The sequence below is a fragment of the Cucurbita pepo genome, chromosome 12 (genome assembly GCF_057944985.1).
Source record: "Cucurbita pepo subsp. pepo isolate OVF chromosome 12, ASM5794498v1, whole genome shotgun sequence".
NCBI classification, from domain to species: Eukaryota; Viridiplantae; Streptophyta; class Magnoliopsida; order Cucurbitales; family Cucurbitaceae; genus Cucurbita; species Cucurbita pepo.
In genome coordinates this window covers 14,701,356-14,718,004 of record NC_141809.1, presented here as the reverse complement: position 1 = coordinate 14,718,004, position 16,649 = coordinate 14,701,356, and the positions used below count along the sequence as shown (strand labels likewise).

Genomic DNA, 16,649 nt, shown 5'->3' with positions numbered 1-16,649 from the left:
AAAAATAAGTGAAATGTCTACTATGTTGCACAAAATTAGGAACACATTAATTTTTTTAGATTTTGTTACCATATGTAATCTATTTTTAGTCTTCTAAATAACAATATTTTTCCATTTTAGGCACGTAAATTAATGGAGTATTATGTTGCATACGGCAAAATTAGTTAGATAATTAATTTTCTTTATTTATTTATTTTTTATTTTTTTTTTTTTTTTTTGTCTATATATTTACCTCAAGTCCAACATTAATACACAGCCCCAACAAAAAATTGGTCCGGAAATGATAAGGAATGTGGCTGCATTGTTGCTCATGACGGTAAGTTTGGTCGGGGCTCAGCTCGAGGTTGAGTCTGAGAAGATCAAGTTAGAGCCTCAAATTACCCATTATACCATTCATTTGGTTAACGATTTGGAAGTCCTTGGTATAATGGTGCACTGTAAGTCGAGGGATGATGATTTGGGAGTTCATTATTTGCCTCATCGTGGAGATGATTACCATTTTGGTTTTAAGGTTAATGTTTGGGAATCAACCCTCTTTTGGTGCAGAGTGGAAAAGCAGAATGCATACGTCTCTTTTGAATGCTTTTGGACAGAAATGCGCCACAGATGGCTTCGTGATAGATGCGAAGATGGAAATGTGGGAACTTGTATCTGGAAGGTTAAAGACGATGGAATTTACTTGAGAAACAATGCAGCTAACACTGAAGAATTGGTTCATACTTGGATCATTACGAGACAAAGAACCTTTATTAATAATTCATTTTGTTTTTGAGTTATTCATGAACAAATGAAAAGTACACCGGACCTTGAAGTTGAATAAAGAGAAAGTTGGGGTAACACTTTTTTTTTTTTTTTTTTTAACTCATCAAGTTTATTTCCTTCAAAATTTAAAATTAAAAACAAAAATAGTTTCCAAATTTTAATTTATTGATAAGAACATTTTTTAATATTTTTAGTTTAAACTTTGTTGTTTCTTACCGGTTTTGTTTTCTAACTAGGTTTCTGTCACCTATTTTAATCTTAATCGAACATTTTCATTTATTCTTTCGAGATGAATTTCAAAAAAAAAATCATTTCTTATATAAATATAATCTTTTTTAATGGATATTCTTCGATTTTGAATATAATTTTTATTAAAAAAATGTAATGTTTGTTCAATAATAATGGCCTATACTAAAATTTAAAAAAACCTATTGACTAAAATATATTACAAAAATTTCATACAATCAGACTTGGAAGGATTAAAGGTCAATAGTTTAATAATAAATCCTTGTTATGTTTTTTCTTTTCTTTTAAAAAATGATTTTCATATTACCAATTAAACATTTATTTTAACTATATTATTTTATTATCCAAGTTATCAATTATCATCTTAGATATTGTTCAATCTCGCAATATTAAGACATTGAACGAAAAAGAAGATAGAAAAATAACAGTTTAACATATTAATATAGTTAAAATATTGACCGTCCAAAGATGATGTTTTGGGAATTTGAGTAATGGAGGAGATGAATACAAATGGAACTGGAGAAGCTCGGTGCCTGTGTCTCTTTTGATAGGTTTTTGCCTAAGTCGAAGAAGAACAGATGGCTCGGCTCTATGAGCATAAATGGAAAAGAAGGATCTATCGTGGAATAGATGGGCTAGAATCACAAGTGGATCTTTACCTGATAGACAAGTTTATTAATTCATTTGGTTGAATTATCCATTATCAACCACGAAAAATAATTACGTATTTGAAGTTAAATAAAGAAAATAGAGTTTTGTTGGATAAAATAATGTATTATTATCTTTCACTTATAATAACATTTTTTCAATACTATCCTATAATATTTATAGCTTTAATCTTATATTATAACAAAGTTAATTAGTTGTTACTTCATCAAGATCAATATTTCGTCATTACTTCATCAAGATCATAATTTCTACTCACAATAATATCGATCTATGTGTTGCTCAATGTTCACACGTAGAGAGAAGTTTTATTAATTCATTTAGTTGTTGAATTAACTATTAACCATTAAAAATATCCATGAATTTGAAACTATTTAACATAAAATTAGGAACAAAATTAAATTAGGAAGATATTAATTTTTTAGATCTTATTTTTAAAGGAGTGCTACCATGGAATGTGGCTGCATTGTTGCTCGTGAGGGTGGGTTTGGTTGGGGCTCAATTTGAGGTTGAGTCCGAGAAGATCAATATACAACTACTAATTTCTAAGTATTACATTCATTTGATTAACGATCTAAGCATCCCTGCAAGTTGGGGGACGATGATTTAGGAATTCATTATTTACAGGGATTACCAATTTAACTTTAAGGTTAATTTTTGGAAAACAACTCTGATCTGGTGATTTATTGTGTCACGACATAATTATCATAATAACTTTTTTTCGGTGTATAAATTTTGTGATATAATTTAATTTGAGTACTCACTTTTAGCTAAATCCACATCCATCAAACATACGTAAATAAGTTTAATGTTGTACACAAGTAAATAAGGTTAATGAATCATTTCTTATAAGTGTGTGGGCGTTAAAATCGTGAGACTGACAACGATAACAGGTCAAGGGTCAAAATCGACACTAGTAGAGGCATTTGGTTTCGACAATATCCACTAGTAGAGGCATTTGGTTTATGTTTCAAAATCATGAAATAAGTAACACGCCAAAATGGAGAACAAATAGTGGTGTCACCAAATGGCCTAAAATTTTGTATTATACAAACTGATTGTCTGTATTTTCTATTTTCTGTTTCGAAATATTGATGTTTTTGTTGCTAACTTAGGTATGTTTTGAAAATTAATGAAAGTTGTTGTTAACTCACGTCACTCGTTACGAGCTTGCACACATGTTCTAGAGCTACTCGGTTAGATACGGAACCTTGTGCATTACACCAAGGGTGCCCCAAAGTTCTTCCGCCGAATTATAGTTCAGAATCATCTCCAAATCTCGATTAGAGCAGGCATATGCCAAACCTGAATACCACCCGAAGCCACTTGAAGAATACTTGGTAAAAAATCATCTTTCAAGAAGCTTGTCTAGTATTATTCATATATACAAATCATAACAAAATATTATATATGAGATTCTATATTTTCTTTTTTTTTTTTTCTATTTTTTATTTTAAAATATTGATATTGAAAAGTTAATAAATCTCAAAGTATTATTATGATGAAACTATCTAACACAAGATTAGGAAGATATTAATTTTGGTCGGATAACCTATTTTTAATCTTCAAATAACCATCTTTTTCTATCTTAGGCGCGGAATTAATGGAGTATTACCATGAACCTATGAGCAAAATTAGTTAGATAATTAATTTTCTTTAATTTTTTTTGTCTATATATTTACCTCATGTCCAACGTTAATAGACAGACCCAACAAAAATTTGGTCCAGAAATGATAAGGAATGTGGCTGCATTGTTTCTCGTGATGATAGGTTTGGTCGGGGCTCAGCTTGAAGTTGAGTCTGAGAAGATCAATGTAGAGCCTCCGCGAATTTCCAGTTATAACATTCATTTGGTTAACGATCTACAAGTCCTTGGTATAACGGTGCACTGCAAGTCGAAGGATGATGATTTGGGAGTTCATAATTTGCCTCATCGGGGAGATGATTACCATTTTAGTTTTAAGATTAATGTTTGGCAATCAACCCTCTTTTGGTGCAGAGTGGAAAAGGAGAATGCATACATCTCTTTCGAATGCTTTTGGACAGAAATACACCACAGATGGCTTCGTAATAGATGCCAAGATGGAGATGTAGGAACTTGTACATGGAAGTTTAAAGATGATGGAATTTACTTGAGACACAATTCAGCTAATACGGATGAATTGGTTCATACTTGGATCAATATGTGATAAACAACCTTTATTAATTTATTTTGTTCTTGAGTTATTCATACTCATCAGCAAATGAAAATGTATACCAAGGTTGAAGGTGAATAAAAAGAAAGTTGGGTAACCCTTGTTGATGGTTCGTTTTTTTTTTTTTTTTTTTTTTCTCTCTAAAACTTAAAATTAATAACAAAATTTTCCACATTTTAATTCATTTGTAGATACAGTAAAAAAAAAAAAAAAAAAAAAAAATTGTTGAAATCTGGTTCACGTTTTAAAATCATAAGATAAAGATATGTAACCCGACAAAACGGACTTGTACTTATATTGTAATACCGTTTTTAAATTAAAACTAGAAAATTAGGATATTGAAATATTGATATTTAAAAAATTAATATCGTTTTAAAATTAAAACTAGAAAATTAGGATGTTGAAATATTGATATTGAAAAAATAAATTGAACTTATTATTGGGATGAAAATTATTACCATGAAATTATCTTCCATACCCCAAAATTAGTTTCATAATTTATTTTCTTAAAACTCATTTCTTTAATTTTTTTTTTCTATATATTTATCTCAGCTCCAACATTAATAGATAGATCAACAAAAATTTAGTTCGAAAATGATAAGAAGTGTGGCTGCATTGTTGCTTGTGACAGTAGGTTTGGTCGTGGCTCAACCCAAGGTTGAGTCTGAGAAGATCAATATACAACCATTAATTTCCAAGTATTACATTCATTTGATTAACGATCTAAGAATCCCCGATATGATGGTGCACTTCAACGATTATTTAGGAATTCATCATTTACATAAGGCAGAGGCTTAATTATTGGAAAACAACTCTATTTTGGTGCATAATGGATAAGCCGAATGCATATATCGCCTGAGAAGAATAGCTCATGGATGGAAATGTAGGAACTTGAATCTGGAAGGCTAAAGATGATGGAATTTACTTGAGAAACAATGCAGCTAATAGAAAGTTTCATACTTGGATCGATCATTACGAGATAAAGAACTGATTCTTTATTATTAATTCATTTTGTTCTTGAGTTATTCATGAACACATGAAAATGTATCTTTATTATTAATTCATTTTGTTCTTGAGCTATTCATGAACACATGAAAAAGTACACAACATTTGAAGTTGAATAAAGAAAATAAGTTGGGTAACCCTAGTCTATTGTTCGTTTTTTTTTTTTTTTTTTTTTTTTGACATACATATATATTTCACAACTAAGGTGAAGTTTTGTAAAAACTTGCTTTAAAATATCATGAACAGGTAGGTTGAGCACCCTTTTCAAGGAAATGTAGAATAGCATGAACATTTAAATAGGTTTGATTCTTTATATAAAAAACCCATTACGAAGATATCTTCCTTCTCTTCGGGCTCAAACATCAATGGCAATGATTCAATAAACGACTCATTGGAATAGTAGAGGTATTTGGTTCACGTTTTAAAATCATGAGATACATAACAGGCTAAAACATATAATATCTAGGCTAAAACATATAATATCTTACGTTTCATTTCTCCGAACTGTACTTCGGTTGATTCAAAATCAACCCAAAAAAAAAATTCAAAATGGATAAGAACATATCATGGTATATCATGCAAACCTTTTTACCATATATTTAACCGTTGTCTGTATTTTCTATTTAAATATTGATAAAAATTCGTAACTTAGGTAAGTTTTGAACATTACTATAAATCAAATAATAAATTTGTATCTAATTAATATCATGAAATTTTCATAATGCAAAATTAGATAGCTAATTCATTTTCTTAAAACGTTACATGCATTTCCTTAATTTATGTTTGTGATGTATATTTATATTCACATAATATCAATACATAGATGAACAAAAAAAAAAAAAAAAAAGTTAAAGAAAATGATTAAGAACGTGGTTGTTTTGTTGTTGGGCATGGTGGCTTTTGTTGGGGCTCAGGTTCCGGGAATTATATATCAACCGAAACCTTCAAGGTATCACGTTCATGTTGCTAATGGTCTAAGCACTCTTCCGTTGACAGTGCATTGCCAGTCCAAAGACGATGATTTGGGGATTCACCATTTGCCTAATCGTGGAGATGAATTCCAATGGAACTTTAAGGTAAACTTTTGGGGAACAACCCTTTTTTGGTGCAGATTAGAGAGGCCAGATGCGTATGTCGCTTTTGAAACCTTTTGGCCTGAGTCGAAAAATACATGGCTCCGTGAGAGGTGCAGAAATGGAACTCAAGGAACTTGTTTATGGATAGCTAAAGATGATGGAATTTACCTGTTTAATTTTCCTGCTAATAATGACGAGTTGATTCACAAATGGATCTTTTAGTCATTCACTTTGTTCTTGAATTATTCACAAACAACAAATAAAATACAGCAAAATAAAGTGAATAATTTGAACGCTTGTTGATGGTTCGTTTTTTTTGTATCACATATTTGATAACTATTTAATAAGAAAAATGAAAACTTACGTAAGGCGTTAAAATGACCAAAATACCCTTCTAAGGTTAGATTTTGACTTTTAATTTTTTTTTTTTCGAGTTTCTGAAATTCTTTAATCATTTGAATGTAACCATCATCTTGAAATTCGATCTCAAAGATCCTCAATAAAATCTCATAAATTAAAATTAAAAAAAATTAATTATTGTCGGGACTCGAATATTCAATGACGAATCATGCATAAAGTCCGTAGATTTATCACTATAAAAATTAAAAACCCAATTACCCAAAAGAACTAAAAGAAAAAGAAATGGCCAAATTCAAAATTATTCCTTCATTTCTTCTTCTTCTTCTTTTCTCACAATCCTTGACTCCATCTCTGTGTTCGGAGACCAAAGGAAGTGTCTTCCCTGCCTTTATCCGTTGGCACGTGACCGTCACCAATGGCTTAAACGGGGCGGTAGCGATGTCAGTTCATTGCCAATCACAGGACGATGATCTCGGCCTCCACACACTCCCTCCGACCGCCGATTTCTCGTGGAGTTTTGAGGCCAATTTCTTCCACACCACACTCTTCTGGTGCCGCCTTCAGAAAGGCGGCGGAGGTGGCGGCGGCGGCGTTGAGGCAGCTTTTAAGGTGTTTTGGCATGATGCCCGGTTGTTTGAGAAATGTGGGTGGAAGAACTGCGTTTGGATCGCCAAAGATGATGGCATTTACATTAAGAACTTTGCCAAGGGGATTGATGAACTTAGTTACACATGGGAAGCTTGAATTGAATATTAGTTTTAATCCATTTTTTGTTTTTTTTTTAATTATTATTTGGTGTTTATTCGTCGGAAATGTTTCAATTTGGTTGCTCGTGTTTTAAATAATAGAGATTAAAGTAAGAAAACACGAGTTTTGATAAGAATTGGAATAAAATTTTTAGATCGGTTAAGTATGATACAAGTCTAGAAAGTTGACCTAATAAATACACTAAATTCATTAGCTACGACTCGATTAGCTTTTTTTTTATATTGTTGTTTGAGCCGTAAATGGTGTCCCTCTTCTTAGACCTTGGAATCCACGAGTACCCGCGGAGGACCAAGAAATAACTTGACCCCGTACATCCAGTTACAATTGTATTGTTGAAACTTTCTTGAACATGAATAATGCCCTTTGGTATTTTACGTGTACTTTCTTGAACATGAATATTGAACATGAACAAGAACAGAAGTCAAAATTTTGATAGATAGAGATCCCGTAAAAACTTCTATCGAAGAATGGGCTAGACGTTTTGCTAACCCATCCCTTTTAAATTTTAATCTTATACATATGCCCCATAACACATAGGAAATGGGGGACCAACAAGAAAAACTATTCTACACGTAAGGGCAAATTAGTAATAAACCAAAAAGAATAGTTCGTTCACTTTATTCCTCTTTATTCTTATTTTTTTTCAAGTATATAATTTCTAACTATTCCTACATTTCCCACAAAAAGTGAAAAATAATTACCTTTAACAACCATACTAAAGACACCAATTTGAGCATAGTTGAACTAAACAGAGAGATTAATCACACCAATTTGAGCATAATTCAACTAAATGAAGATTAATCACACTAATTTGAACATAGTTTAGAACTAAACAGAGAGATTAATCACACCAATTTGAGCATAATTCAACTAAATGAAGATTAATCACACTAATTTGAACATAGTTCAACTAAACAGGGAGGATTAACCAAATCATTTGAAACGTTGAAAATAATACCATTGGAATAATAATAAATAAATAAATAAAGTTAAGAATTTTTATTGCATCTGAAAAATGTCACCTTCAATGGTTCCATACCAAAAACTATTCCCAAAGAACAAAAAATGTAAATATACCAAAAATGACCCTAGTTCACACTTTCATCTCCTACAGAAGACCTAATCTTTACAGTGAATTTGCTCATCTTCCACTTTCAGACAACATTGAAAAATTCAGTGTGAAACAAGTTCAGAGTTCATATTCCAAATGCAAGTGGAAATGGCTATGAAACAAGTTCTACTATGATGGAGGAAAAGAATCTTGAATATCATGCAGTGGGAACCATGGTCCAGGAAGAAACATGGAAATGCCTCTCGAGTTTGGAATACTTCAAACGACGACGACGACGACGACGACAACAACCACGTCAAGTTGGATCTATCAGCATCCTGGACCCGACCCCAACCAAATGCAACACAATAGTTTCGTGTAAAAAGAAATTCTCTACTTTCTTTCTATCACAATCTAACAGAATCACAAGTCAGGAAAAGGACTAGGGTGCCATGAATGATCAAAACAAGATCCAAAATGCAAAAGGGGTATAGATTTTTATTTACAGGGACGTGGTTGGTTGTTACATGTTATTTGCGAATATATATCGTATTAGCAAGCAGCGGACGGGCATGTTCAAAGCTTTCGACGCTCTAACATGCACCAAAACTTGCCCAGAAAGTGTGTTTCTTGAGTCCATGCATTCAAAATATTAACCTACAATATGTGAAAGACGAGTAAATAACGATGTCAACCGAACTTATTTCGAAGTGCAACTAATCTATGGACAAAGAATCATACAACCAATGAGTATTTTGAACTCCGAAAAGATATATGAAGAAGTTTACCTGATTGATGATTTTCGTGGTTTTCAGGAACCCGACTCGTACCTGGCCGGATCGTATTCGGCTGAACTGGCTGATGATTCTGTAAAAGGTTTAAGGTTCCAATTTGCAAGGTTGATAATCTAACACGCTGAATTTCAATACAGAATGAAGGTAACATGCAAAAAAGTACCTGCAGAGGCTGTGTCATATGGAACGGCATCTGGTTCGAGCTAAGAAACTGCTGATATGAATCGGGAAAACCCGAAACTGAAGGTGGGGTTGCATTTTGTGTTCCAACTGAGTTAGCCATTGGATTGAGTTGATTATTCGTCGCTTGAGCTCGAGATGGATCGCTGTCGGGAACAGGAGACGTTGCAAAGGGAGGGAGAGGGAATCTCGGGCCCATATGAGCTGCTGCTGCTGCTGCGGCCGCTCCAGCTTGCATTGGCAAGTTTGAACCAGCAAGGAGATTATGAAATTGCATCATTGGTCTATTCATGCCCATTTCCATTCCCATCCCCATCCCCATCCCCATTCCCATCCCCATTGGCTGTGGCAAGTATTGCTGAACGCCCGGGAACATCATCGGCATCATTCCGCATCCCATCGACATCATCTGGGTTATAAACAGTCATTGCTAAAGTTATCAAGATGCATCAGCTTATAATGTTTAAGTGCTAGACATTGACAATAATGTTTACTAATATGCTTGTTGTATATGTATATGCAGAGAAGTCACAATGAACATCTACCAATCTGAGACGTTGAAATGCAGCAGGCAGAATCGCTGCGAATATGTTTTATTTCCTATTCGCTCTATCATCCCTTTGTGAGATCCCACATTCGTTGGAGTGGGAAACGAAGCATTCTTATAAGAGTGTAGAAACTTCTCCCTGTCAGACGCGTTTTAAAAACTTTGAGGGAAAACCCGAAAGGAAAAGTACAAAGAGGACAATATCTCCTAGCAGTGGGCTTGGGCCATTACAAATGGTATCAAAGTCAAACACCGAGCGATGTGCCAGTGAGGAGACTGAACCCCGAAAGGGGGTGGACACAAGGCGGTGTGCCAGCAAGAATGTTGGGCCCCGAAGGGGGGTGGATTGTGAGATCCCACATTGGCTGAGGAGAAGAACGAAACATTCTTTATAAGGGCTAGGGAGGATAACGAAACATTTTTCGTAAGGGCACTGGGATGCTGGGCCCCGAAGGGAAGTGGATTGTAAGATCCCACATCGGATGGGAAGGAGAACGAAGCATTCTTTATAAGGGCACTGGGACGATGGGCCCCGAAGGGAGGTGAATTGTGAGATCCCACATCGGCTAGAGAGGATAATGAAACATTTTTCATAAGGGCACGGGGACGCTAGGCCCCGAAGGGAAGTGGATTGTGAGATCGACTGGGGAGGAGAACTAAGCATTCTTTACAAGGGCACTAGGACTTTGTGGATTGCACATCAACTGGAGGAGGAGAACTAAATATTAAACATTCTTTACAAGGGTGTAGAAACCTCTCCCTAGAAAACGCGTTTTAAAAACCACCTTGAGGGGAAGTCCAAAGAGGACAATGGGGCCATTACAGTTTTATTGATCTAAATAGGAGACATTTCTGATTCATACATTTCCTTATACCAAAGTTAAGCTTATACTTGCATCCCTAAGGAAGAACTCAAACCATGTACCTGCACTTGCAACTGAAGAGTCTTCAAGTACTCAATCGCTTCATCCAACATCGAAGCCTTATCAGTCTGAAAATCAATAGGGAACTCAACTTAAGTTTGCACATTGGAAAGAAAGAAACATTCAACTGAAAACCACAACGAAGCTAAGCAACCAACCTTGTTGCATCGAGGTATGAGCTCCTGTAACGCCTTCATCTTCTCGTTTATCCGATCCCGACGTCTCTGCAAGTAGAATTGCAATATTTCACTTCACATCCAAGAGGAAAACAACACTACCAAAAAGGAAACATTTGCTTGATCACAAGCATACAATAGTACTAATAAACTCAATCGCGCACCCTCTCCGAGAGGTTGTGAACCTCAGCTGCACGAGATCGCTTGGTCGATGTCGACCCCTGCATTTGCTTCTTCAGATCAGCAGATTCGCAGTCAACATCCTAATGAAAAATAACATTAGCAAATCACCCAAGAACTGCAAAACAATACATTCAGCAATTATGTGTGGAGCTTTCAATGGCCACTGTTCAACTACGCATTTCAAACAGTTTGATTTGATGCAATTCTGTTTCATATGATCATAGTGATTTTTCGTTAAAAAACTGATGAAGTGTAACAGTCTTTGAAAAGGATTAGAGTTTTGTTTACATCGCTTTGGCACTCCGTGTCATCGAGAGCTCTTCCCTTTCGCTTCCGGTCATCGGCAGCAAGTTTCGGACAAGGGGGCTCGGCGCTGGCGCTAGAGTCGCCGGGAGACGAAGTGACAGTTATTTCACAAGTCGTCATCTCTTTCTCCCCAATGCCATCGCCACCGACCGACGAACCTCCGATTCCACCGTTGCCGCGAGCGGTCTCGTACCGCACATCACCACAACTCACCACCTCCACAAGCTTCCTCCTCACCATCTCCGAAGCCCTAGACTCCGGTCCCACAGACGGTGTTGAGATATGATTCAAAGTATTCAAAATCAAGATATGATTTAGAGTAGTTAGATATGATTCAAATATTCAAACTAACAAGATTTTAGGAGATTGTTATTAGATTTGAGTTTATCTAGATTTCTATGATTTACTATTTCTGGTCCACTGTATTAGCTATAAATACGGGAATTGTGTAACCCTCTAAGCATCAAGTCAGTAGACATTAATAAAGCACTGCAGCTTCTATCTATTCTCATCTATTCCTATCTCTTTCACTATCCCTCTTTCCAACAATTTTGGTATCAGAGCCAGGTTCGTTCGACACGAGGGCGAGTGATTATTTTCTTTCACAAAACAAAAATGGCAGTAGCTGGTTTTTCTTCCTCTGCACCGTTGTTACCAATATTTAATGGTGAGAAATACGAGTGGTGGAGCATCAAGATGAAGACCTTGCTCAGATCGCAGGAGCTATGGGACTTGGTGGAGCACGGGTTTGCTGATGTATTAGAACCCACAATAGAAGAAAAGGAGAGACTAAGAGAAACCAAGAAAAACGATGCCAAGGCTCTATTCATTATTCAGCAAGCAGTTCATGAGACTATTTTTTCACGAATTGCAGCAGCAACCACATCAAAGCAGGCATGGTCAATTCTACAGAAGGAGTTTCTAGGAGACTCAAAGGTCATGACAGTGAAATTGCAATCTCTAAGACGTGATTTTGAAACTCTACTCATGACGAATGGCGAATCAATTGCTGATTTTTTGTCAAGATCAATGGCAATAGTCAGTCAGATGCGTACCTATGGAGAGAAAATTTCAAACGAAACAATTGTTGCAAAGGTGTTGAGAAGCTTGACTCCAAAGTTTGACCATGTGGTGGCCGCCATAGAAGAAGCTAAGGATCTATCCATACTCTCCGTTGATGAACTGATGGGCTCGCTTCAGGCTCATGAGGCAAGAATCAATAGAGCATCAGAAAGAAACGAAGAAAAGGCACTACAAGTGAAGGAGACAACCAATAACGAAAGAGAAAATATTCATTTAGCAGGTAGAAGTCGTGGAAGAGGAGGATTTCGCAACTTCCATGGTGGTCGTGATAACAGGTGGAGAAGTGATGGACAGAGACAATTTAATGAACAAAGGAATGTCATACAATGTTACCATTGTAGAAGGTATGGTCACACAAAATCTGATTGTTGGTATAAAAATCAACGAATGAATTTTGCAGCAGAGAATGAAGAAGAAGAAGAAAAGTTGTTTGTGGCGTGCATGGATACTAATCCAGAAAAAGGTAACTTATGGTTTGTTGATAGCGGATGCTCGAACCATATGACAGGCACCAAATCCTTATTCAAAGAGCTTGATGAGACGCAAAAGATTAAGGTGCAACTTGGAAATACAAAAGAGATGCAAGTTGAAGGAAAAGGTACAGTGAAAGTCGAAACCAGTCACGGTAAGATAAAACAATTAGATAATGTTCAATTTGTACCTGATTTAGGGTACAATTTATTGAGTGTTGGACAATTGATGACCAGAGGACACTCAGTTCTATTTGATGATAACACATGTGTCATCACAGATAAGAAATCAGGCCATAAAGTTGAAATTGCCATGACTTCAAATAAGATGTTTCCACTTGATGTTTCTAACATGGAGGATTTTGCTCTTACTGCTAGCATGAAAGATGATTCAACATTATGGCATCTCAGATATGGACATCTTCATATGAACGGCCTGAAAATACTCAGGGATAAAGGTATGGTTTTCGGATTACCAAGAATTGACTCAACTAATTTATGTGAAGGATGCATTTATGGCAAGCAGACTAGGAAGTTCTTTCCTGTTGGAAAAGCTAAAAGAGCTTCACATTATCTAGAACTAATTCATGCTGATTTATGTGGGCCAATGCAAACGAAGTCCTTGGGTGGAAGTATATACTTTTTACTATTCGTTGATGACTATAGTCGCATGAGCTGGGTTTACTTCCTACAACATAAGTCAGAAACTTTTCAGAAGTTCCAGATTTTTAAAGCTATGGTAGAGAACCAAAGTGGCTGTCACATTAAAGTTCTTCGCACAGACAGAGGTGGCGAGTTCGTATCTAAAGATTTCAATCTCTTTTGTGAAGAAGAGGGCATCCAAAGGGAATTAACAGCTCCCTACACTCCAGAACAGAATGGAATCGCTGAACGAAAAAATCGAACTATTGTGGAGATGGCAAGAAGTATGTTACAAGCAAGGAGACTTCCAAACCAATTTTGGGCCGAAGCCGTAGCAACATCTGTTTATCTATTAAACATCTCACCAACAAAGGCGGTTATGAATCGAACTCCTTATGAAGCATGGCATGGAAGGAAACCATCTGTAAGTCATTTACGAATCTTTGGTTGTGTTGCTTATGCTTTGAAACATCCTCAAACTCGTCAAAAGCTTGATGAAAAATCTGAAAAATGCATTTTCATTGGCTATTGTACTCAATCAAAGGCATATAAACTATACAACCCCGTTAGTGAAAAGTTTTTAGTTAGAAGGGATGTAATATTTAATGAAAACGTGAGTTGGGATTGGAGTAAAGAACAGGAGCAGCAAAAGATTACAGTTGAAGTTTCCCCAAATGAAGAGACAAGGGTCAACTCCAGTGCATCTCCCAGTGCATCCACTGCAACACAAAGTGTGTCAAATTCATCATCTTCAGAATCACTTAACAGCAATTCCTCTCTTGAAGAACTTTCAGATGAGACACCTCCAAGGAAGTATAAATCTTTAGCTGACATATATGCATCATGTCAATTTGCTCTTACTGTTTCAGACCCTATGAATTATGAAGAAGCAACTGAAGACGGGAAGAAAGCCATGACAGTAGAGATGCAGTCCTTTAAGAAAGATGAAACATGGGATATGGTTTACCTACCAAACGAAAAGTTTTATGGAGATTTACAAGAAGAGGTTTATGTAAGACCGCCAGAGGGATTCATAAAGGAAGACAAAGAAACAAAGGTATACAAGCTGAGACAGACAATGTACGGGTTAAAGCAGACATACTTACGAAGGTCTTGTCAGAAGAAAAGCTCTGTACTTACATCTGCAACTTTGAATCATGGGGGAGTGTTGAGATATGATTCAAAGTATTCAAAATCAAGATATGATTTAGAGTAGTTAGATATGATTCAAATATTCAAACTAACAAGATTTTAGGAGATTGTTATTAGATTTGAGTTTATCTAGATTTCTATGATTTACTATTTCTGGTCCACTGTATTAGCTATAAATACGGGAATTGTGTAACCCTCTAAGCATCAAGTCAGTAGACATTAATAAAGCACTGCAGCTTCTATCTATTCTCATCTATTCCTATCTCTTTCACTATCCCTCTTTCCAACAGACGGCGTGTCACAAGAATCAACCATCGTCGATTCCCGCACCATGACCTTCGAATTCAATGGCTCCGATTCGCCCGTTGCTTTGTTCCTCGAGAACTGCATCGAAGTCTGCGCTTCAGGAATCCGGCTAGGAGGAATCGGTGGCCGCGGTGTAAGAGTGACCGTCGCTGTTGTAGACGGTCGGAGCTCCGGTTGAGGATTGGCGCAAAGAGGAACAGAGATGGCAGGGAAGAGGAGGTCGGAGCAGAAATTATGATCCTCAACGAGAGGATAGTTAAGCCAAGCGGCCATTTCATCTTCTTGCATAAAGAGTTCATGAGGTTCCTCCAAATGAGCCGACGGCCGGATCTCTCTCACCGCCGCCTGATCTTGCGGAATCGAACCATCGAATTTGGACGGCGGAGATTTACGGACCGACCTCTGGTTCTGGCTATGTGTCACCACTTGACCGTTCTGCCATAGCAGCTCCACCACGTCATCATCCGGCCTACGAATTTCAAACTCTCAGTCCATAAAAACAAAATCAAAAACAAATCAACAAATAAATCTTCAAACAACGCTTACAGAGACGATTTTCTCGGCCTGGTTAAATTAGAGAATGTCGGAAGAGAGAAATCGTCGGCCATTTCAAAATCAGGAACGCAATGGTTCATCCTCAATCTTCCAACCATCAATTACCTGGTGAAAACTAAAATCACAGAAACTTCAACCTTCAATCGACTGAGAAGAAACCGAATCGAGACAGGAGGAGGAAGAAGAAGAAAGAGCCACTCACAGAAAAAAGAAAAGAACAATCCGCCATGGATGAACACCATGAAAATAAGAGATTAGATGATATCCAAAACCAAACTCCTCCTCAACAGTAAGCTTCGAAGTGAGCACAACAATGGCGTATATGAAAAGAAACTTCTAGAAAAATTGTGGATAGAAATGGAATCTTATCTTAACAGGTATTTGAGGAGATGGATTATGATGAATTAGGGTTGAGGAAGAATGGGGAAGGCGGCTGGTCCTCCTCCGGCAGCAACAATGGCGGAAAGCCAGAGATAAGGAAAGCGTTTGTAAAAATGGGAATAAAAAAGGGTAGGGAAGACGACCTCTATCCAATGCCCTCTCTCTTTCCCGATGTTTATGTTTTTTTCCTTCCTTTTTCCCTTTTTACCCTCCTAATTTTTTATATTTTTTTTTAATAATAATTTTTTATTTAATCATTTTATTTTCATTATTTAAACCAGACATCTTACAATTTTAATATTTAAATTCGAGAAAAACTGTAACTAACTATGAAACAGTTAAGGTCCCAACATAATGTTGACTTGGGATGGATAGTCGTCAATTCAAACTTCTATCTATTTGGAGTTTCTGACATGACGAGTGAGTTCATAAACAACAATCCTACCTGTTTTCTGCATAGACAATGTCAATAGTACACATAAATTCAATAAAGTGAGTAAAAGTTCGATCTCGATCGGAAAATTTTGTTACCCACCGACGCTTCAAGAGAGAGAAATTTGAAAATTAAATCGAAAGTTGAAATCACACCTGATGATAGCCTTGAAATATCAAGTCATGCAATGTGAGATCCCATGTCAGTTGAAGATGGGAACAGAGCATTATTTATAAGGGTGTGAAAATTTCTTCCTAACAGACACGTTTTAAAATCCTTGAGGGGAAACTCAAGAAATGACAATATCTACTAGCGGTGGGTTTGAGCTGTTACATGCATCATCTTTATTGTTGTGAATAGTTTCATGTCTAATATGAAGTTCTTCATCA

General features: G+C 36.1%; 4 protein-coding genes across 4 annotated transcripts; 3 read left to right on the top strand and 1 right to left on the bottom strand.

Moving 5' to 3' along the window:
* The first annotated feature begins 3,404 nt into the window (after positions 1-3,404).
* Positions 3,405-3,863, top strand: LOC147790041 (S-protein homolog 1-like). The gene has a single exon (XM_087129443.1). The coding sequence runs from the start codon at positions 3,405-3,407 to the stop codon at positions 3,861-3,863; it is 459 nt and encodes a 152-aa protein (XP_086985569.1).
* Positions 3,864-5,731: 1,868 nt separating this feature from the next.
* LOC111807776 (S-protein homolog 74-like) lies at positions 5,732-6,172 on the top strand. Its single transcript, XM_023693643.2, has one exon. The coding sequence runs from the start codon at positions 5,732-5,734 to the stop codon at positions 6,170-6,172; it is 441 nt and encodes a 146-aa protein (XP_023549411.2).
* A 576-nt stretch (positions 6,173-6,748) lies between these two features.
* Positions 6,749-7,054, top strand: LOC147790040 (S-protein homolog 1-like). Its single transcript, XM_087129442.1, has one exon. The coding sequence runs from the start codon at positions 6,749-6,751 to the stop codon at positions 7,052-7,054; it is 306 nt and encodes a 101-aa protein (XP_086985568.1).
* A 1,553-nt stretch (positions 7,055-8,607) lies between these two features.
* LOC111807235 (transcription factor PIF1) lies at positions 8,608-15,603 on the bottom strand. Its single transcript, XM_087129441.1, has 11 exons — positions 15,438-15,603; positions 14,840-15,360; positions 14,091-14,260; positions 13,853-13,936; positions 11,221-11,514; positions 10,914-11,012; positions 10,732-10,797; positions 10,576-10,641; positions 9,087-9,512; positions 8,918-8,996; positions 8,608-8,786 (listed from the first exon to the last, which is right to left on the bottom strand). The coding sequence occupies exons 1-11, from the start codon at positions 15,542-15,544 to the stop codon at positions 8,782-8,784; spliced, it is 1,917 nt and encodes a 638-aa protein (XP_086985567.1). The 5' UTR covers positions 15,545-15,603; the 3' UTR covers positions 8,608-8,781.
* Positions 15,604-16,649: the final 1,046 nt, after the last annotated feature.

Coding starts and splice junctions, on each gene's coding strand:
- LOC147790041 (XM_087129443.1), top strand. CDS start 3,405: ATGATAAGGAATGTGGCTGCATTGTTTCTCGTGATGATAGGTTTGGTC.
- LOC111807776 (XM_023693643.2), top strand. CDS start 5,732: ATGATTAAGAACGTGGTTGTTTTGTTGTTGGGCATGGTGGCTTTTGTT.
- LOC147790040 (XM_087129442.1), top strand. CDS start 6,749: ATGTCAGTTCATTGCCAATCACAGGACGATGATCTCGGCCTCCACACA.
- LOC111807235 (XM_087129441.1), bottom strand. CDS start 15,544: ATGGTTGGAAGATTGAGGATGAACCATTGCGTTCCTGATTTTGAAATG. Junction 11,013..11,220: donor ACACGGAGTGCCAAAGCGAT/GTAAACAAAACT, acceptor ATTTTTCATTAG/GATGTTGACTGCGAATCTGC. Junction 10,642..10,731: donor TCATACCTCGATGCAACAAG/GTTGGTTGCTTA, acceptor ATTGATTTTCAG/ACTGATAAGGCTTCGATGTT.